This window comes from Hyperoodon ampullatus (assembly GCF_949752795.1).
Source record: "Hyperoodon ampullatus genome assembly, chromosome: 14".
NCBI classification, from domain to species: domain Eukaryota; kingdom Metazoa; phylum Chordata; class Mammalia; order Artiodactyla; family Ziphiidae; genus Hyperoodon; species Hyperoodon ampullatus.
Window position 1 is genome coordinate 34639026 of NC_136927.1, and position 21816 is coordinate 34660841.

The 21816-nt window shown below is 48.6% G+C and overlaps 1 protein-coding gene across 4 annotated transcripts in view; it reads left to right on the plus strand.

The window, feature by feature from the left end:
* ABCC1 (ATP binding cassette subfamily C member 1 (ABCC1 blood group)) overlaps nucleotides 1-21816 on the plus strand; it is a gene marked incomplete at its 5' end in the record, with an annotated part of 134780 nt that overhangs the window by 71201 nt on the left and 41763 nt on the right. For all 4 annotated transcript variants that reach the window (XM_079719164.1, XM_079719165.1, XM_079719166.1 and 1 more), the window contains 6 exons: nucleotides 1022-1183; nucleotides 4151-4243; nucleotides 6544-6747; nucleotides 16979-17125; nucleotides 18708-18795; nucleotides 21462-21537. In XM_079719164.1, coding sequence (XP_079575290.1) covers nucleotides 1022-1183; nucleotides 4151-4243; nucleotides 6544-6747; nucleotides 16979-17125; nucleotides 18708-18795; nucleotides 21462-21537 — 770 coding nt within the window. The remainder of the gene's footprint in view (nucleotides 1-1021; nucleotides 1184-4150; nucleotides 4244-6543; nucleotides 6748-16978; nucleotides 17126-18707; nucleotides 18796-21461; nucleotides 21538-21816) is intronic.

The window sequence follows — 21816 nt, forward strand, 5'->3', positions numbered from 1 at the left end:
TGGCACTTGATTTGGGGAGATCCAGGTTTGAATCCATGCTCTGCTGCTAACAGTCTGTGTGTGAGTGTGTTCTAGCTCTCCATCTGAACTGAGCAGATGGTATGTTCCTTGGGTGACAGATACTCAGCAGGTATCTGGGCACGGGCAGCCTTAAAGGACCTGGATTACCTGCTCGGTCCCTTCATTTCTTAGCCTCTGGGCCACGTGGGTTAAGAAGAGACTATTCAGCAGGTAGTCAGGAAAGATGGACTTGGTCGTTGGCTCTCAGCCCTGTCTGCAAGTTAGACTCACCCGGAGAGCTTCAGAAACTTCCAAGGACCAGGCTACACCCCAACCAACTAAGTCATGATCTCTGAGGGTGGGACCCAGGCATCAGTATTTCTAAAACTCCCCAGGTGACAGCGTGAAACCATCGAGAGCCAGGATGAATGTGTCCCTCCAGAGTATGTTTGGCGATGCCTGGAGACATTTTTGATTGTTATGGCTGGGGGTGGGGGCATCTAGCGGGTGGAAGCCAGGGATGCTGCCGGACATCCTGAAATGCACAGGACAGGCCCTCAGAAAATTAGCCTCAAATGTCAGTAATGCCAAGGATGAGAAACCCTGGCTGAGACCTTGGTCCTTCAGGGTGATCTGGGGACCAGCAGCGTCAGCATCTCCTGGGGGCTTGTTAGAAATGCAGAGTCCCTATTCCAGGCCTATGAAATCAGAAACTGCATCGTAACGAACTCCCTGGGGGTGCGTACACACTCAAGTGTGTGAAGCCCTGGTTTAGGCGACCTCTGAGGTCCCTTCCATACTGAAGAGCTCAGGACGGGGAGGCAGTGAGTGCTGTCGATAAGAGAGTGGGCTTTGTGATGAGACACATGGGCTGGGAAGGCAGATAAGCCACCAGGAGAGGAGAAAAGAGCAGTGGCCTCTTGACTGTTGAGCTGTCTCCTTCCTCCACGTGGGCCTGGAGGGAGGGCTCTGGGCTGTCGCCTGTCACACTCACCCTCTTTTCCCTCTCCTTTGTCTCCAGGCCCTGGTGATCACCAATTCAGCCAGAAAATCGTCCACTGTCGGGGAGATCGTCAACCTCATGTCTGTGGACGCCCAGAGGTTCATGGACCTGGCCACGTACATTAACATGATCTGGTCAGCCCCTCTGCAAGTCATCCTTGCCCTCTACCTCCTGTGGCTGGTGTGTGTTTGATGTCATTCCCGTGGCGCGTGGGGAGGGGCCTCCCTGTGTGGGCATTGGGGGCGAGTGAGTGGGTGTCAGTGATAAGAACCTCTGTAGCTCACTGGCACTTCTTGCTGTCATTCACATTTTATTTTCTGGCCTGTCAGCCAGTTCCTGGATATTTTATTACTTTCTTCAGTTGTTGGGTTATGTTCTCTAGGGTGGCATGGTATTCATTTGCATTTGTCTCTTCTTGACAGTGTATGTAATTAACAACCCTATAACATATACATTGTATTTCTCCCTCTGTATCGTCCCAAATGCTAACCAAACTCATTTATTCACAAGTCCCAAATTATGTTGGTTAAGAGTCTCTTGGTTGCAGGGGATAGAAATGCATCTTAGAGTAATATAAGCAAATAAAGGGAATTTTATGGGTGCATGTAACTGAAAAGTCCAGGGTCTGGCTTCAGGTAGGGATGGATCCAGGAGTTCAAGCAGTGCTGTAAGAATTCAGTCTCATACTCTCATCATTTCTTAGCCTTGTGTTTCTCTGAGTTGACTTCATTCTCAGTGGGATTTCTTCAAATGGCTTCCATAGTGTTGGGCTTATATCATCTTCACAGATAGTGGTGCCAGAGAAAAGAGATTCCTTTTTGCATTCCTCTTTGTCTCAGCCGGGTCCCAGGGGGTGCTCTGATTGGCTCGGCACAGTCCTATTCACATCCCTGAACCAATCAGTGTGAAATAGGCAGGGTTCTCTGATGGGCCACCCTGGGTCACATGCTCTCTCTCATTGTGGAAGGGGTGGAGGTGTGATTGACAGCCCTTCCACATGGGGAGGGGCAGTTCCCAAAATATAAAGATGACAAGCAAAGATGCTTATAGCCTAATATGTGCCTTATCCTGTTCTACCCTTGGGCCTTTGCACGTGTCTTTCCTTCCACCAGGAATTCCCTTTCCTCTTTCCTCCCTACTGATGGAATCCCACCCAAACTTCAATGCTGTGACAAATGCAGCTTCCACTGATTCTTTTTCCCTCTCAGTTAGATGGACTTCTTCCATCTAGTAGATGTCTTGGGTCTTCTACTTCCCCAGAAAGTGCTGCCATAGAACACTTCTTTTAGAATTGCCTTCAGGGTTGATTTGTGATCCACTACAAAATTGCTTTATTTTAGATGAGAGTTGCTGAATGTGTTAATGATATCTGGGGCCGGATAATTCTTCCTGGTTGAGGGCTGTCCTGTGCATTGTAGGATGTTTAGCCGCATCCCTGGCCTCTCTCCATTAGATCCCAATAACACACCACCTCCCCTCCCCCACACTCCCACCACCGCTTGTGACAGTCTCCAGATGTTGCCAGATGTCCCCTGGGGGAATAGTCCTCCCTGGTTGGGAACCGCTGCTTTAGACCAAAAGCAGGATTTCTCTATTTGACAATCAAGAACACGACATAAGATAATGGGGGACAGCGTGGCTCTGAAATCAGGCTGCCTGGGTTCAGATCCTGCCTCTTCCAGACCTTATTCCTTAATGTCTCTAAGCCTTGGTGTTCTCGTCTGTAAACTGGTGATAATAAGGGAACCTCATCATAGTGATGTTGGGATGATTGAATAAATTAGCACAGGTAGTGTTCCCTGAACAGTACATGGTACAGCGACGTGCTTGGTGTCTTTTAGTTACTATGATTTGCTCTCAGAATTGATTCCCAATGCTTTAGATTGTTGGTAGAAATCACCTTCATGCTTAGAGGTGGATTAATCTTCACTGGGCAGAGATCCATCACAGAAACAAGCGGTAGCAGCATTTTTTTGGTAACTAGGACTGGAGACCCCGAGGGTGACTCCTTGGAAGGGACTAACACGCTTACCCTTTAGTTCCATCTGTCTCAGCTAAGCAAGTGTGCGCTGGATGGACTTCGTAGGCTGTCTCTTTTTATTTGTGTAACTTGGAAGTTGAAAAATGTTGATCTGTATCTTGTCTCAGTCATGACCACTTAACCTTTCTGAGATGCAGTTTCCTTATCTGCAAATGTGATAATAGAACAGTGTACAGGATCTTATCTACAAGTCCCCAGATCAAAGAGCTCTGAAAATTGAAAGTTTTTCTTAACTTATTTGGTGGCAAGGCTTGACTTGAACTGATGTGTGATTTATAATTTTGATTATCCCTCTCGTGGGAATATTCCTATTTTGCTACTGAAAAAAACCATTGCATTTGCTTCTGGAGCACTATGCCAGGGCCCTGTGGAGGTGCGATATACAGGCATATCTACCTGTGTCAGGGGTCCCCGAGACCCCACCAGGTTCGTGATTTGCTAGGAGGACTCATAGCTATCATTTATGACAGCAACATTAGCAAAGTTAGGAGGGAACCAAGGACAAGCTTCCAAGAGTCCTCTCCCCCTGGAGTCACACAGGATGCACTTAATTCCCCAGCAACAAGTTGTGACAGTTGTGACAGCACACGTGAAATGTTACCAGCCAGGGAAGCTCAGGAGAGACCCTGTGCCCGGGGTTTTTATTGGGGGCTGGTCACACCAGCAGCCTCTGCCTGGCACAGACCAAACTTCCAGACTCCCAGAGGGGAAAGGGGTTAATCAGCAGAAACCATATTGTTGATGCAAACAGTTTAGGCGCAGTGAGTCACTCTTATCAGTTCTGAGAATAGTGGGAACCCTCCCAAAATCCAAGCACCCAGGCGCCAGCCAAGGACCTTTGAACAAGATAAGCCGTCAGGTGGGCCGTGTTCACTGTTTTCTGCTCCACATCCTGTTACCTTTCTGAAATCTTTAAGTTCTCATTTGCAAAACTCAATCTGGTCCCAAGGGTTTCGGATAAAGGATTGTGGCCTTGAACATTCTTACAGGGTTTGTGGTACCCCAAGGGATGCTCCCGGATAAATCTGAAAAGTCATGCGGCTACACTGGGTGGCTCAGCCCGTGGAAGCCCCGTGCTAAGGCCTTTGTTCTTGTTCCTTCCATAGAACCTGGGCCCCTCCGTTCTGGCTGGAGTGGCTGTGATGATCTTCATGGTTCCCCTCAATGCAGTGATGGCCATGAAGACCAAGACCTACCAGGTAGGGGGTGTGTCTGCACAGGGCTCCAAGCTGCACCCCTGCCTAAGGCCTTTCCACTTGGGTGTTAGTTGAGTTCCTTCTGCACAGGCCTTGGGGGTCTCAGCCTTGTCTGCCTGTGGGAACCCCCTGGGGAGCTTTAACAAATACTGATGCCTAGGCCCAATTCTGGAGATTCTGATTCATCTAATGTGGGTGAGACCTGGGCATTAGGAGTTTTTAAAGCTTCCCAGGTTATTACATTGGGTCGCTGAGGTTGAGAGCTCCCGAAATAGTTAGACCTCATGGGCCAGTGACTGAAGTCCCATCTGTGACCCTCCAAGAGATTCCTTATTTCCCATGGGTGTATTCCTTTCTGTGTGTGTGCATTTTCAAGAGCTGAGCAAAAATCACCCCTTGCTTTTCTCCCCATTTCCTTATGCTGGTCGCAGGGTTAAACTCCTTATTTTCAGAGATACTTCGTATTTTTAAAGTTTTTAAATACTCAAGTAACAGAGTGAATGCCTTTTCATTATAAAAGAAAGTTCAAGTGGTATAAAAGTGTATAGATTAAAAGGGCATGTCCCCTTCCCTGTCCTCTTTTTTTTTTTTTTTTTAATTAATTTTATTTATTTATTTATTTTTGGCTGTGTTGGGTCTTTGTTACTGCATGCAGGCTTTCTCTAGTTGCGGCGAGCAGGGGCTACTCTTCCTTGCGGTGCGCGGGCTTCTCATTGCGGTGGCCTCTCTCATTGCGGAACACGGGCTCTAGGCGCGCGGGCTTCAGTAGTTGCGGCACATGGGCTCAGTAGTCGTGGCTTGCGGGCTCTAGAGCACAAGCTCAGTAGTTGTGGTGCATGCGCTTAGTTGCTCCGCGGCATGTGGGATCTTCCCGGACCAGGGTTCAAACCCGTATCCCCTGCATTGGCAGGCGGGTTCTTAACCACTGCGCCACCAGGGAAGCCCCTCTTCCCTGTCCTCTTAACCACGGTGAACACATTGAAGCAAATCCTTCTAGAACTTTTTATGTGTTTATATAGAGATCGGACTGACTATATAGTTAGGCTTGGTGTGTATATGTGTGTGTGTGTCGTGGTGTTATCACTATATATATTTTAACACAAACAGGCCCGTTTGGCAGAGTGATTTTATCGTCCGACGCCATGCCTGGGGGATCTTTCTGCAGCATGCCATGTGGTCTGACTTCATTGTCTTGAACTCGTGCCTGATGGTCCATAACAGAGACAGGCCAGAGTTCATTCCTCTGCTCCCCCACTGATGGCTATTTATGATGTGCCTGTGGAATTTCAAATGAGAGAGCTTGGCCGTGCTGGTGATGCCGAAGGAGAGAAGAGTTGCAGGACGTGGGGCTGTTGGAATGAGGTTTGGGGAGGAGGGAGGAGAGGCGTGGGAGGGGCATGGGGCTGTGTCGCCTCTTAGCCTCTTCCCTGAACGGCCCACCTCTGAAATGGCTTCAGTCTCTGGCTTTGACCTCATGTTGCTTAAACTGTCCTCTTCTGTGACCCAGGAATGACATAACACTTAATGATAGGCTTCTCGTGAGCAGGACTAAATGCACTTGAAAAGCTTAGAAAAGTGCCTGGCGTAAGGAAAGTGCCAGGTGGCATTAAAAATATTTAATAACTGGGCTTCTCTGGTGGCGCAGTGGTTGGGAGTCCGCCTGCTGATGCGGGGGACATGGGTTCGTGCCCCGATCCGGGAAGATCCCACATGCCGCAGAGCGGCTGGGCCCGTGAGCCATGGCCGCTGAGCCTGCGTGTCCGGAGCCTGTGCTCCGCAACGGGAGAGGCCACGACAGTGAGAGGCCCGCGTACCGAAAAAAAAAAAATTTAACAACTGTGCAGCATGGGCACCCAAGTGGTCAGAACCAGTGCTGGCTGGTACAGAAACACTTCAGTATTTTAACAACCATGTACTGCCTGAAAAGCAATAAAGAAAATAAGAAAATGGAAGAAAAAAAAATATCATCTCTCGATTTAGATCAGCAGAGTAAGGCATGTGCCCCTTCCTCCCTGGATACCTGTAAGGTTTTTCTTGCCTCTCTTCCTCCCTTCCGAATTTAAGAGGTTTCTCTGATGTCAAATTTAATGTGATTCGAAGCAGTTTTTTTTCCCTTGAAAAAAGAATCCCTTGGAGTGCTCTCAGGGTCAAGAGTTAGGGTCCATAGGGATTGCAGGCCAGCTTTCCCACCCCTAGGACAGCCCATTTTTAATAGGTGGGGTTGTTGAGTGTTGGTCTGATGCCAGGGCCAGAAGTGAGCAGCCAGCCCCCAGGTGTGGTATTGACTGCTCCTCTCTTCGAAGGTGGCCCACATGAAGAGCAAAGACAATCGGATTAAGCTGATGAATGAAATTCTCAATGGGATCAAAGTGCTAAAGCTTTACGCCTGGGAGCTGGCATTCAAAGACAAGGTACTGGCCATCAGGCAGGAGGAGCTGAAGGTGCTGAAGAAATCTGCCTACCTGGCCGCCGTGGGGACCTTCACCTGGGTCTGCACACCTTTCCTGGTGAGTGAAGCCAAGTTTATCCTGGCCCACATTGTTTGATGTTTTACTGTGTTGTCATGCCTAAATATTTTTCAGAAGTCACTGTTTCAGCAAGTCAGCAAGGCCTTCGCCAACCACTCCTTTTTAATAGTGCTACTCCCACCTTTTGTTTTATTCACAGCATTTACAACTTCCAGCCCAGGGATACTCGAAGTAGCTAGTTCAGGAACTGTTGGTTACAGGTTCACGATAACATGAGAAGTTTGTGGTGGACTGTAAACTTCTGCTGTCTGCTTCCTTCATTGAGAAAGTTTTTTTTTTTTAATTAATTAATTAATTTTATTTTTGGCTGCGTTGGGTCTTCGTTGCTCCACGCGGGCTTTCTCTAGTCGCGGCGAGCGGGGGCTACTCTTCGTTGTGGTGCGTGGGCTTCTCATTGTGGTGGCTTCTCTTGTGGTGGAGCACAGGCTCTAGGCGCGCAGGCTTCAGTAGTTGTGGCTCGCAGGCTCTAGAGTGCAGGCTCAGTAGTTGTGGTGCACGGGCTTAGTTGCTCCACGGCATGCGGGATCTTCCCGGACCAGGGCTTGAACCCATGTTCCCTGCATTGGCAGGTGGATTCTTAACCACTGCGCCACCAGGGAAGTCCTGAGAAAGTTTTGCTAAGAAAAAAAAATGTCAGTGAACTACATGCGTGCTTGGTGCCATAGTTGAGCTACATTACGGTATCAGCTCCTTATCTACTGTCATCTGGTCACAAACTGTGGATTGGCAGTGACCTGTGGACCACACTTCAAGTGGCAATGCCAAACATACTCTGAAAGTCACTTATTATTTCATGAATTGTCTGCCTCTCTCCACTAGAATGTCAGCTCCAGGAGGGCAGGGATTTCTTCTGTTCACTGCTGTATCCTGGTGCCTAAAATGGTGCATAATAGGCGCTCAACAAATATTTGTCATTCACTGAAAAAAATTCAAACTGTACAGAAAGTTATGAAATGAAAAGTATATTGTCCTCCCCTCCATCTGTCCCTTTCCTCCAAAGTGACAGTTTTGTATGTCTTTTTAGGGAAAAAAATTATGCATATAGATATTTTTTAAATATTTGTAATATATTCAAATGGACTCATACTTACATGGTGTTCTAGACCTTTGGACTTGATATGTAACCTCTCAGTTCATGCATTCAGATCTGCTTCGTCTGTTTTAATGATGTATGCCTGTCCAGAGCATGGATGTGCTATAGTTGACTTAACCCATCTCTCATTGCTGGCCTTTTAGGCTGGTCCCTCTTCTTTGCAGTTATGACCCACACTGCCCTGGATGTTCCCATATGCATGTCTTGGGGTACTGTAATGGGTCTAATCCCTAGCTGGCCAACTTTGAAAAGTTTAAAGACAGTAGTGTGAGTTAACTATTTTCCAAAGCTGGCCCCAAACCAGGAGACAGTATGGACTGTGGAAACCCTTTAAGCTCAGTTGACAGTTGAGCATGGTTATGGAGGACTTCAGATCATGCCCCCCGCCATGTTTATTTTTTCTCTCTGTCTTTGTATTATTAACTATGTCATTCTTTTTAAAAAATGTTGTGCTAATAAGTATTATTTAGCTATGTTGGCAAATATATATTATGGGAAGTTCCTATGACTAAAACCACACATTTTCATAAATTAGAAACAGAATTTTCTGTTAGGCTACCATCCGCTTCATCACAGCCGAGTTGCAGGTGGAATGTTGAAGGAAACTTCTGCCTTTTCAGTGTTTGTCAAAGTGTATCCATTCTGACACTGGATTTTGTTAGGCTCAGCTTAATGTCTCGCAGAGTCTTAACCCGCACACAAGGCAGTGTGGTGGAAATCAGTGATGCTCAAACTTGTGTGGGCCTCCCAGTCACCTGGAGGGCTTGTTAATAAAATGCAGCTCACTGGGCCCCACTCAGAGTTTCAGAGCCAGTCGGTCTAGGTGGGCCCTGAGCATTTGCATTTCTAACATGTTCCCAGGTGTTGCTGATGCTCTTGGTTTGGGATCCACACTTTGTCCTCAACAGTGGGGCCCATGGACCAGCAGCACCGGCATCACGGGGTTGCTTATTAGAAATGCAGATTCTCAGGCCTCACCCCAGACCAGGCTAAGACAGACCTGAGTACTAGCAATCTCCCCCTGGGTGATTAGTATGCACATTAAAGTTTGAGAAATGCTGGGAAAAAGGAGGAGTAAGCAAACATTTTCTGTATAGGACCAGCTAGCGAATATTTTGGGTGTTCTGAGCCGTGCTGTCTCTGTTGCAACTGCTCATCTCTGCCGGTGTAGTGCAGGAGCAGCTGTGGATAACACAGAATGAATGGGTGTGGCCGTGTTCCTGTAAAAATTACTTTATAGACACTGAAATCTGAATTTTTTTTTTGAAATCTGAATTTTTTACACTCTTCATGTGTCATGAAATATTTTGTTTTTTTTTGATCCTTTAAAAATATAAAATCCATCCTAAGCTCATGGGCCCAGACACAGATGGGTAGACCACAGGCCATAGTTGGCTGAGCCCTGGCTTAGAGGAATGGAATGTTTTGCTGAGAGTCAGGACCCCTGCTGAATTCTCCTGCCAGCTCATGGTGTGACCTGCAGCGGTCATTTCACCTCCCTGCCTCTGGGTTTTTGAGCGTGAAAGATGAAGGGGTTAGGCCCCAGGGATGTGACATTCGGGCCCTGCCCTCCCCCACCCGCATACCACAGCAGACACCCCCGGTCTGTCGTGGTGCTCTCTCCCACGGAGTTACGTTCAAGCAACCCTCCAGGTGACCGCTGCCAATTGACTGGAGTTGGCCCCAGCAGCGACGTCTCTTAGCTGTTCTGAGATTCTGTGTTCCCTAAGATCCCCTCCAGCTCCCCTCCAGCGTTCCAGGCTGGAAGGGTCTGCTGCCTGATTCTTTTCATACTCCAGTCTCTCCAGCTTTCCCCAGGTCCTTAGCGACTCTCTTGGTTTTTTTCAAAAGTAAAAATATAAGACTGGATGGTATAGAGGATGTTCGTTCTATTTTTTTTAAAACTGTTAAATAGTCTCTATGTATTAAATACAGCTGCTAAATAGTCCTTATTGTATCTATGATACATTTAAATTTAAAAACAGAAAGTAATGCATTCGCATGGTAAAAATAGTTAAAGCTGTTCCAAAGAGGGTCTGCAGCTGAGTTTCTCAACCCCAGCGCTGCTGACATTTGGGACCCAATAATTCATTGTGTCTTTGTTGTGGTGCTGTCCTGTGCATTGTAGGATGCTTAGCAGCATCCCTGGCCTCTACCCACTAGACGCCAAGTGGTACCTCTCCCCCCCCACCTCCCCAGTTATGACAATCAATTTTTGGGGGGGGGCGGGTAGGAGTTTATTAATTAATTAATTTATTTATTTTTGCTGTGTTGGGTCTTCGTTTCTGTGCGAGGGCTTTCTCTAGTTGTGGCAGGCGGGGGCCACTCTTCATCGCAGTGCGCGGGCCTCTCACTATCGCGGCCTCTCTTGTTGCGGAGCACAGGCTCCAGACGCGCAGGCTCAGTAGTTGTGGCTCACGGGCCCAGTTGCTCCGCGGCATGTGGGATCCTCCCAGACCACGGCTCGAACCCGTGTCCCCTGCATTAGCAGGCAGATTCTCAACCACTGCGCCACCAGGGAAGCCCATGACAATCAATTTTTGATTGTCTCCAAACATTGCCAAATGTCCCCCAGTTGAGAGCCACCAGTCTGTAGTGAAAGGCACTGCTCTCTCTCTCCGCAGACCTCCATCACCTAGCTTCCTTCTCCATACCGATTTCTTTTGTGTATTTCCAGAGAGAGCCTGCATGTATACCAGCATAACATTGACGCATATATGCAATAAATGTAATCAAACTTAAACATCTCTTTCATTTACTTTACTTTTATGCAAGTGATAGCAAGTCACACAGAAATTCAAGGCATTTGGATTGTATTTTTTAAAATAGGAAAAGATCTGCAGTCAGAAGGGTCAGGCAATAAGGTTTAGTCGGTGGGTTGTGTTACACTTAGGACGAAGGGGACCTTTCCCCCTTTCCCCGTAACCCTTTGCTCTGTACCAGATCCTCTGACAAAACCTGCAGTTTCCAGCTTGTCACCCACACTGCTAACCCTTCCAATATCATCTTCTGCCCTGGCTTCCATTAGGAGGCCACAGCAAGAGATGCTAAGAGTGGGACTGGCTTTTCTTGACCTTGAATTTGCCATTAAGTTTTTGGGTGATGATGGACTTCCAGAGACGGTGTTGGTTCAGCTGTTTGGCATGAAACAGATGAGCCCAGGGGTCAGTCGGGGACCTTGGCCCTGACCGAGACACTGAAGCCTCTGACTACATTAGGATAAAATATGTGGCCTTTGGTTCCCTTGGAAGGTGTTTGCGTGTGCTTTCCACTGGTGAATTCCTGCACTTAAAGGATGATGTGGTGTTTACCCACTGGTAGGTGTGATGGAAGACAGAGGCCTGGGGAGGTCAGGCAGGAATGGGGATGCCATGTGGCAGGATTGATGGGACTGTTTTTCTGGAATATAGAGCCTGGCATTTATCATGTCCTCATGTCCACCTAGTGCACTTTCCTAAAATAGCACCCCTGTCAGTATTTAACATTTGCTCTCTTGGAAGATTTGTGAGCTTCTTGCCTTCTCTGTGCCTTGTATGTCCGTCCCTTCTTTAGAATAATTATCATTCCATATGCTAATTACCTGTTGTGCAGTTCTCTGCTGACCAGAACATACATGGACCTTGTCTTTTTTTGCTTGTATCCCTAGAACATAGAGGACTTGGCAAATGGTACCCACTCACTAGGTGTATGTAGAGGAATGACTGACTAAATGAACGGACAGAAGATTTGAATAAACTGTATTAGTCAGGAACTATCTTGCAAGTGGCAGAAACCTAACGTAGGTCCACTAGAGTAAACAAACAAAAGGGAGGGCTTCCCTGGTGGCGCGGTGGTTGAGAGTCCGCCTGCCGATGCAGGGGACACGGGTTTGTGCCCCGGTCCGGGAAGATCCCACGTGCCGCGGAGTGGCTGGGCCCGTGAGCCATGGCCACTGAGCCTGTGCTCCGCAACGGGAGAGGCCACAACAGTGAGAGGCCTGCGTACCGCAAAAAAAAAACAACAAAAGGGAGATTTTTGAGTCACAAAACTGAAAAGTCTAGGAAGGTGCTGGTTTTAAGCACGACTGGGGTTTCGGTTGTGGCTGGACCTAAGTGCTCCAGCGATAATGTTGGGTATAATTCCTCCTCTGTCTCCCAGCTCTGCTTTCTCCATGTGGTTTCTTTGTCAGATGGGAACTCGCCATGTGATTACAGTTGATTCTGTCATCTCAGTAACCGCAGTAACCATCCCCTTTTCCCATTAGTTCCTGCAAAGCTGTGGGTTTGAGTCTCATTGGTTGTGGTTGGCTGCATGCTTGTCCCTGAATCACTGGGGCCAGGGAGCAGGGATGCTTGGATTGGCCAGGCCTGGGTCATGTGGCTTCTTTGGAGATTGGGGTCGGGTCCGGTATGGGCAGTTCATCTGTGGCTGAAGCTCATGGACTGAGGTTGGGGGAGGTTCAGCTCCCCACAGGAAAACTGATGTGTTGTTACCAGCAACAAGGGTGGATGCCGACCAGGCAGAAGGAACAGATGTCCTCATGGAGAGATGGCAGATTTTTAGGGATTGGGCTGGGGAAGTTGGTTCTGTCATTTGCCCCATTTCTCAGCATGGGGGGAGGCTCTTTTAGCACTTAGAGGTGGGCGGTAGTCTTCCTTGTTTGCGAAGGATTTTTTGCATCCTGGACCCTCACCCTTTATAAGGCTGTAGCAAACCCCAGCTCCCCGGCCGCCTCCACACTCTTGCAGACACTCGTGCTAGAGAGACCCTGGTGCATATATGTTCCCCACTAGACCGTGTGTCTCAGGATCTCCAAGGCTGCCTCACACAGTGCCTGGCACACAGTAGGTGCCCAGTTAATAACTGATGGATGAATGAGTGACCTCTGCTTCCTGGAGAAGCGGATGATGTGGATCTGATGGGGGCCACGCGATGCTTTTCCCTCTTAACGCGCTTCCTGTGCTGCCAGCAGCCACCCTATCAGTTGGGCCAGTGGAGCTGGGATATTCTGGTGGTGAGATGCCTGAGGCCTGATTTTCTCTGTTGCTGAAGAGACACCCTTGAGTGTGTGCTTTCTCGCCCTTGGGCAAATCCATCCACCTGCCTACCCATCCATCCATCCACCCACCCACAAACATTTCCTGGGTATCTGCCATGATCCAGGTGCTGTCCTAGGCACTGATGATAGAGCAGTGAATACTAAAGACAATAATCCGCACGCTCATAGGGTGTTCATTCATTCTAACTGGGAGAGACAGATAATGCACACCAGGCATGATAAATATATAGTATGCTAAACTGTCATAAGTGCTATGGGAAAAAAAGGTTCTGGTGAGAGTGATAGGGAGGGCTTGCAGTTTTTAAATAGGATGATCACGGGACTTCCCTGGCGGTCCAGTGGTTAAGACTCTGTGCTTCCACTGCAGGGGGCACGGGTTCGATCCCTGGTCAGGGAACTAGGATCCCCCATTGCTGCACAGCGCAGCCAAAAAAAAACCCCAAAAAACAAACAACAACAAAAAAAGGGATGATAAGAGCCTTCACTGAGAAGGTGATACTTGAGTCTTAACCTAATGGTGGTCAGGGGCCTGACCAGGGAGAGGGAAGAGTGAGAGGCCCTGAGGCAGGACTGTGCTGCCCCAAAAAGGAATAATCGTGGAGGTAAGCGGGGCTGGAACAGAGGGAAGGAGGTGGGAGAGTGGTAGGAGAGGAGGGCACAAGAGTTCAGAAAAGGGACGTTTATGAATCAGGTGGCCCCTGAGCCTGAGTCAAGACTTTGGCTTCTATACTGAGTAAAATAGACTGATATTGGAGAGATTATTTTTTTAATTTATTATTATTTATTTTATTTTATTTTTGCGGTACGAGGGCCTCTCACTGCTGTGGCCTCTCCCGTTGCGGAGCACAGGCTCCGGACGCGCGGGCCCAGCGGCCATGGCTCATGGGCCCAGCCGCTCCGCAGCATGTGGGATCTTCCCGGACCGGGGCACAAACCTGTGTCCCCTGCATCGGCAGACGGACTCTCAACCACTGTGCCACCAGGGAAGCCCAAAAAACTTATTATTTTTATTGACATATAATTCACCACTTTTATGTGTACAGTTCAGTGGTGTTTAGTATATTCACAAGGTTGGGCAACCATCTCCACTGTCTAATTCCAGAGCACTTTCATCACCCCAGAAGGAAGCCCTGTACTTACTGGCAGTCACTCCCATCCCTCCTGTTCCCCCCCCACCCATCCCCGGGCACCCACTAATCTACCTTCTGTCTCTGTAGATTTTCCTTTTCTGGATATTTCATTTGAATGGAATCATATAACACGTGTGGCCTCTGTGTCTGTCTCCTTTTACTTAGCATCATGTTTTCTGGGTTCGTCCATGTCGTAGTGGGCGTCAGCACTTCATTCCTTTTTATGGCTGAATACTGTTCCTCTGCGTGGATGTGTTTAGAGAGTTTTGAGTGAGGAGAATCTCTGGCTAAGAGGCAGGTACGTCATCACTACCTGGAGGAGGGGACCTGTGTGTGCAGCCATCCCAGGGATTGGGTGTCAGTGGCTTTTTGAGCATCTAACCTCCCTCTTGGCCAAGGATCCTGGAAAATTTCTGTGTCTTCCCTCAGGGTCACCTTGCTCATTAATGTCAGAACCAGAACAGGAACCAGCTCTGCTTTCCAGTGCCTTGTTCTTGGGACCCAGTTAATAGACTCTTTGGAAAAATAGTCCAAGGAGTTTGGACCAAGTCCTGAAACAAGAAATAAAACAGCCACCATCTACTGCATTTTACTGTGCGCCAGGCACAGGGCTAAGCACTCTGCACAAGTGCCTGATTCCTTGCTGCCAGAAGCCCTTTGAATACGTATCATTATCCCCATTTTATAGATGGTAAAACAGAGGCTCCTTTGGAGAGCTGAGGTGACATCACAGTTCAGGGTCACACAGCTGATAAACAGGCAGAGCTTATGGATTTAATTTTTAAGATGTAAGACCTTTTAATAGGTAACAAAGAAATGAGGCAGCTGAGACCCTGTAAATACCCTGGACCTCATCCACACCAGAATCTTGGCCACTCCGCAATCTCCTGATTGCTGGACATCTGCCCTGAGCTCAAGACTGAGGTCCCAGTGTGGAAAAAAGGGAACACTCTTGCACTGCCGGTGGGAATGTGAATTGGTACAGCCACTATGGAGAACAGTATGGAGGTTCCTTAAAAAACTACAAATAGAACTACCATATGACCCAGCAATCCCACTACTGGGCATATACCCTGAGAAAACCATAATTCAAAGAGAGTCATGTACCGAAATGTTCATTGCAGCTCTATTTACAATAGCCCGGAGATGGAAACAACCTAAGTGTCCATCATCGGATGAGTGGATAAAGAAGATGTGGCACATATATACAATGGAATATTACTCAGCCATAAAAAGAAACAAAATTGAGCTATTTGTAATGAGGTGGATAGACCTAGAGTCTGTCATACAGAGTGAAGTAAGTCAGAAAGAGAAAGACAAATACCGTATGCTAACACATATATATGGAATTTAGGGGAAAAAATGTCATGAAGAACCTAGGGGTAAGACAGGAATAAAGACACAGACCTACTAGAGAATGGACTTGAGGATATGGGGAGGGGGAAGGGTAAGCTGTGACAAAGCGAGAGAGTGGCAGGGACATATATACACTACCAAACGTAAAATAGATAGCTAGTGGGAAGCAGCCGCATGACACAGGGAGATCAGCTCGGTGCTTTGTGACCACCTAGAGGGGTGGGATAGGGAGGGTGGGAGGGAGGGAGACGCAAGAGGGAAGAGATATGGGAACATATGTATATGTATAACTGATTCATTTTGTTATAAAGCAGAAACTAACACACCATTGTAAAGCAATTATACTCCAATTAAGATAAAAAAATAAAAAGAATGAGGTCCGGGGCAATTTGTTTACCCCAGGGAAAGCCTTTAATGGCTCTTGGCACCTGGGACTAGCATGAGGTAGAGACTTTTGCCCATCTGCTAGGGTGCACGGTTTTCCAGATTGCTTTGGTGGTGTATACCAGGTGATCTCAGGGGTGATGTTATTAGCCTCCTCCGGCAACACCTGGCACTGCTCGGGGGGCCAACAGGTGGGCGGGGCATGGAGATCCACCTGTTGATCTTTTCCCTCCTAAGCCACGCAGCCCAGCCTTGGATTATTCAGGGGTCCTTCCTTTTTCCTGGCGAGGGAGGTGAGGTGCTGCTGTCTCAAACAACCGAACCTAAATTCCGATTACCTAGGAATTGAAATCCCAGGCCCCACTGCAAGGCTTAAGGCAGGTCTGACTTTGTGGGGAAGGGAGTAGTCTTTGGGGGGCCCTTGGCTGTTTGTTTTCCTTTTTTTTTCTTTTTCTTTCTTTCGTTTTTTGAAAACCTATGTTCCTTTCCTGGGGGTATAAAACCCTATACCCTGAGCTGGAAGGAGCTTTCAACAGTAGCACGAATCCTCCACATCCATTTCACTGATGAGATGTTGGAGGCATGGGGAGAGGAGGTGACTTACATGAGGTCTCGGTGCTCCTATGTGCCCGGGGTCATTCTAGGCCCTGAGGATACAGCCGTGTACAAAAGTCCTTGCCTTTGTGGAGTCTGCATTTCACACTGCAGGAGACAGACAATAAATACCTATAATCTTACAGTGTAAGGTAGTGATAGGTGTTATGAAGAAAAATAAACCAGGATAAAAGGATGGAGGGAAGTAGCAGGGCTGTATGGGGTAGGGCAGCCTCTTGGAACGGGAAGAGGGAGTAACCAGGCCACTGTCTGGATAGGAAGGTCGTTTTGGGCAGAGGGAACTGCAAGAACAAAGATCCGGAGGTGGGATCATGTTTCGTGATGTTGAGGGACCCTGAGAATGCCATCCGGTGTCCCACGGAGAATGTTGGTGGGAATGGCCCGGACTTTTGGCTTCTGGTCATTGGTTTATCCAGTTCGTTCTCTGGGTGTTTAGTGAGTGCCTGCTGTGTGCTAGACACTGTTTGGGCATTTCTGCTGCCTCCAGAGGCCAGTCGTCAGCCCCTGCAGCTCCCCCAGGAGGCTGGAGCAACTTCCCCGGGCGCGTGTCACTGCTTCTGTGACTGGGACTCTGACTTGGCCTTCTGCTTGCAGGTGGCCTTGTGTACGTTTGCTGTCTACGTGACCATTGACAAGAACAACATCCTGGATGCCCAGAAGGCCTTCGTGTCCTTGGCCTTGTTCAACATCCTTCGCTTCCCCCTGAATATTCTCCCCATGGTCATCAGCAGCATCGTGCAGGTACAGGCGAGGCTGGGGAACTTCAGAGAGGGGGGTCTCTGGGGGAAACAAAGCAAAAGGGCATGAAAATGCCCCTGGAGGCAGCTCCCTCTGTGCAACCCGTCCCACTGTGGCCCGGGGGCTTTTCAAGGCCCAGACTAGTGGCCTTCGTGCTTTTTTGGTCCTGCCCCAAAGAGAGACATACGTTTTACTTCTCGACGCACACTCGAGTGTATGAAACCAGTTATTGCAGCGAGGCTGTCCTAAGCTCTGCAAGATTCTTCCTGAAACATCTGATCCTCCTCTATTCTGATCGAGTCTGTTCCACCCTGCCCTACCTTATCCTGTTCTGTTTCTTCAAAAAATGCAGCTTTTGACCCACTAAATTGGTTTTGCAACCCATTCACAGGCCTTGGCTCACCATTTGAGAAACCCCAGCTGGCCCCCCTAGAATCCCCCCAGTCCCAGCAGTGGTTCTGTAATGAGAGGGAACCGCTCAGTCACACTTGCACCATCTGGAGCTCCTGCACTTTGCTGCCGGCAGCGTTTCTCACACTCTTCTCCCTAGCCTTGCACATTTTCCCGTGAAAACCCTTTTCTTAGCCACATAGACACATTAAGATTAAGATTTGGTTGTACAAGCCCTGGTCAAGGTTTTTTAAAAAAAATAAGCAAGTAAAACCCCTTCTTATTACGAACAATTTCAAATATACACAGAAGTGGAGCGAGTAGCATGAGAATGCTGTGTGCCTGTCACCCAGATTCAACATTTTGCCACAGTTACTTTGTCTAATCGTTTTTCTGTCTTCCTTCTTCCCTTAATTCCTTTCTCTCTTTGCCGAAGAATTTTAAAGCAAATCACAGACCTCTTGGCATTTCACCCATAAATACTTCAGCACGAATTTCTTCTTACATAAGTATAACACCATTATCATACCTAACAAAATTAACAGTAATCTCTTAATACCCAGTTCATATTAAAATTTTTTGGATTATCTCAGAAATGTCCTTACCATTGGGCTGTTTGAATCAGGACCTTTGCTTTTTTTTAAATTTATTTTTGTAGAACCATAATTCACATTGTGTTCACGTGTGCAGTGTGGTGATTCGATCCTTGGATATGTTGCTATACAGTTATCGCCATAGTGTCAGCTACACTCCTGTCACGTGCCACAATTATCATTTCTTTTTTTGTGGGGGGGAACCATTAAGTTCTAGTCTCTTAGCAACTTTCAAGTTTATTATACAGTATTGTTGGCCGTAACCACTGTGCCATGCATTCGATCTCCAGGATACGTTTATCTCTCAGTCGCAGGTTTGTCTTAAACGGGGCCATTGCCTTCGGTTGTTTCTTAGGTCCCTTGTCAGCTACGATAGTCCCCCGCCGTCTTTTTTAATACCGGTTGTGGGCTTTTAAAGGAAAGCAAACAAGAACCAAAACCCTTTTTGTTTTTTATTCTAAGGTGTAGGCACTGCAGAACCTTCAGAAATAAGGGAGGATGTGGGCCCCTCTGCACCCAGAGGAAACCACTGTAAGTTAGCCTCGGTCTGTTTTGCAGATGTTTTTCAAAATAACTACACCTTGTCGTTGCTTTCTGTGTAGGCGAGTGTCTCCCTCAAGCGCCTCAGGATCTTCCTCTCCCACGAGGAGCTGGAGCCCGACAGCATCCAGCGATGGCCCATCAAAGACGGTGTGTCCTAGGAGAGTGGGCGGACGCGGGGTCTTACCTAGTCTTCCCAGGAGGGTGAACTTGCACTTCTGTTATCTTGCTTTCTTGCTGAGAGGCAGCCTCCCTGGGCGAGGTCCACCCCTGAGGGCCGGGTTCCAGGGCCTGGGCTTTGATTCCGTACTGGGCAGATGGACGGGCAAATCAAGGATGTTGGAGATTGACCAACCCCCTACCCCCACTAGCTGTGCAGCCTTGGGAAGGTCACTTCAGTGCTCTGAGCCTCACTTTCCCCACCTGGGCAATGGAAATGAAGGTGCCTTTCTTTGGCTGGGTGTTACATGGATTTTTATTGGTAGGTTTGTTTATTTTATAGCTTATTAATTTATCCTTTCCCAGTCAACCCCCCTGAGCAGGGATTTCCAGGCACTTAATAATAAATATTAATAGCACTAATGGTAGTGACCACTTTGCTGAAATGACACTCCCGCCATGCGCGTCCCGTCCTGAGGATGTCACCGTACTCCCCGTCCATTGCTCACTGCAGCTCAAGGAGAGGGGACCCCACCTACAGATGAGGAGACTCACCTGGGTAACTCGCACGGCCAATAAGAAGTAGAGTCAGGATGCACACCTGCAGCCCGTCAGCAGAATCTGTGCTCTCACCCACTGTAGAGCATCTCTGCACTGAGATTTATTGAGCACCTACTATGTGTCAGTCATTGTTCTAAGGACTCTCTGTTTTGCTCACAGCCCTGTGAGGTTGATCCCATTATCAATCCCATTTTACAGATGAGGAAAGTGAGGCACAGAGAAGTTAAGTAACATGCCTGTGGTTCTCCAGCTAGGAAGTGGCAGCACAGGGATTTGAACCCACACAGTCTGGCTCCCGAGCCCAATAGATATGGTCAGAAGAATGAATGTGTGTATATATTGGTAATAATGTGTGAGCGGTGCCTGGCACCTAGCAGGCATTCAGATGCCCTCAGTGACGTGAAAACACCCAGCACAGTGCCTGCCAAACGAAGATCATGGTGGTCGTTCCTTCACCAGTATGTGTGAGAGGCGATCGGCCTGGGGGCCGGGTTCCTCAGCCTCAGTACCACCGACATTTGGGGCAAGATCACTTTGCTGCGGGGGCGTCCTGTGCATTATAGGATGTTGAGCAGCACCCCTGGCCTCTACCCACTAGATGCCAGTAGCACCCACCCCAGTTTTGGCAACTAAAAATGTCCCCAGACATCGTGTCCCTTGGGGGTCAAAGTCACCCTGAGTTGAGAACCACTGCTCGCTGGAATCTCCCTCCCGATGTCCCTGGCCCATGGTCGTCCAGTTTCTGCTGTGTGAGGACCGAGTCACTCCCCCCTTCTCACACACACACACACACACACACGCATGCACGCACACACGATGCAGAATGATGCCATCTGCCAGGGTCAAATTTCCCTGCATAACACAGGGCTGAAATTTGGGGCAGCTGAGGAGGTTTCGAGCTCTTCATGTTGTTCACAGCTCACTACAGGAGTCGCATTGGAAAACCCCTGGGCCTCAGCCCAGGCCTCAGCCCCACTTCCTGCCCTGACAGCAGTCTCCCGAGCGGTTAGACTTTATGTTTACCCACATTCTCTGGGTGCCAGGCGGGGCCCCCTTTGCAGCTCCGGGCCACGTCTTGCAGCCTCTAGCTTGACCGACTCAAGTGGCTTTTCTTAAATTCCTTTAATAGCACCTTCCAGCTTCCTCCTTGTTCTCTGTTTCAGGGGGGTGATGGGGGAGGGGGAGGTTAAGTTAGGTTAACCAGTAACTTCCTCTCTCCACAGTTTTTGTTTCTTTGATGGGTGGGGGAATTTATTTCTTCATTTGACAACTTGAAAACACCCCCATCTTCTCTCTAGATGGTTTTAAGTTGGCTCATAATTGAGTCAAAAGTTGTTTTTGTAAGTGAGGGGCATGGAGTAAAAAGAAAATAAGGGGAGCAAAAGTAGATGAAGGCAGAGGTGCTAGAATCACAGAGGGTCCATAAAACGCAGGCTTCGTCTTAAGCACCCTCCCCTCCTCTGTCACGATGCCCGACTTCCTGTTCCATCCCTGAGTTTGCACAGTTTACAGTGGCCTGTGTTTTAGAAAGACTGGCTTGCTGTGATGTGAGCAGGGTGGCTGGAGGGAGCGGGGGAGAGGAGGCGATGCAGGGAGGTGAGTTAGGAGGCTGCCCTGGAACCCAGGAGTTTCAGGGCAAAGGACCCCGCTTTGAACATAAGGGAGGGGCCCCAGCGGTGTAGTGAGGGCCCTGGGCCAGCCCAAGCTGATGGACAGGCATCTGCATGAGGGCACTGCTTGTGTCCCGTGACCTTGGTTTCTTTACGACCCACCCAGCCAGAGCTGCCGGAACCTCCCAAGACTGAGGGAGGCCCCCAGGGGTCCCCCGACCTTTCCAGATGGTGCAGCCTCCTATCTTTCAAAGGCAGAGCCCTCTCGTGGTTTCCTGCTGCTCTCTGGGTCTGAGGCCGCCTGCAGAGCTGCTGGTTGAAGTTCTTTAGAAACAGTGACTGATGTAACCAGATAATGCCTAGCGTGAGTGGCTAGCAGCTGGAGTTGAACCACTTGATGAGGAAAAGCAAAAAGTAAGAGCCTGCTGTTCACGCTCAGGCCGTGGCTTCATCTACTCCTGACATACTGTCTCTGGTGCTTTCCAGCTGGGGCCACAGACAGCATCACCGTGAAGAATGCCACGTTCACTTGGGCCAGGAGCGACCCTCCCACGCTGCATGGGTAAGTGGGACGTGGAGAAAGCCACAGGGCTCTGGGCAAACACAAGTTTGAATTCCAGCTACGCTCCAGCTCTGTTACCCTGAATAGGTCACCGCCTTTCTGAGCCTCAGTTTCGCTCGTCTGTCAGATAGATCCAGTCACACCTGCTTGGGCTTCAGGGAGAAGCAGCTGAGAGTGTGCCTGGCTCAGAGAGTTCCCTCAGACTGTATGGGACAGAAACCTTGCACAGATAGCGGATAGGTTTAGGCAACAAAGGGAAATTTCTGGTTCACGTAACTG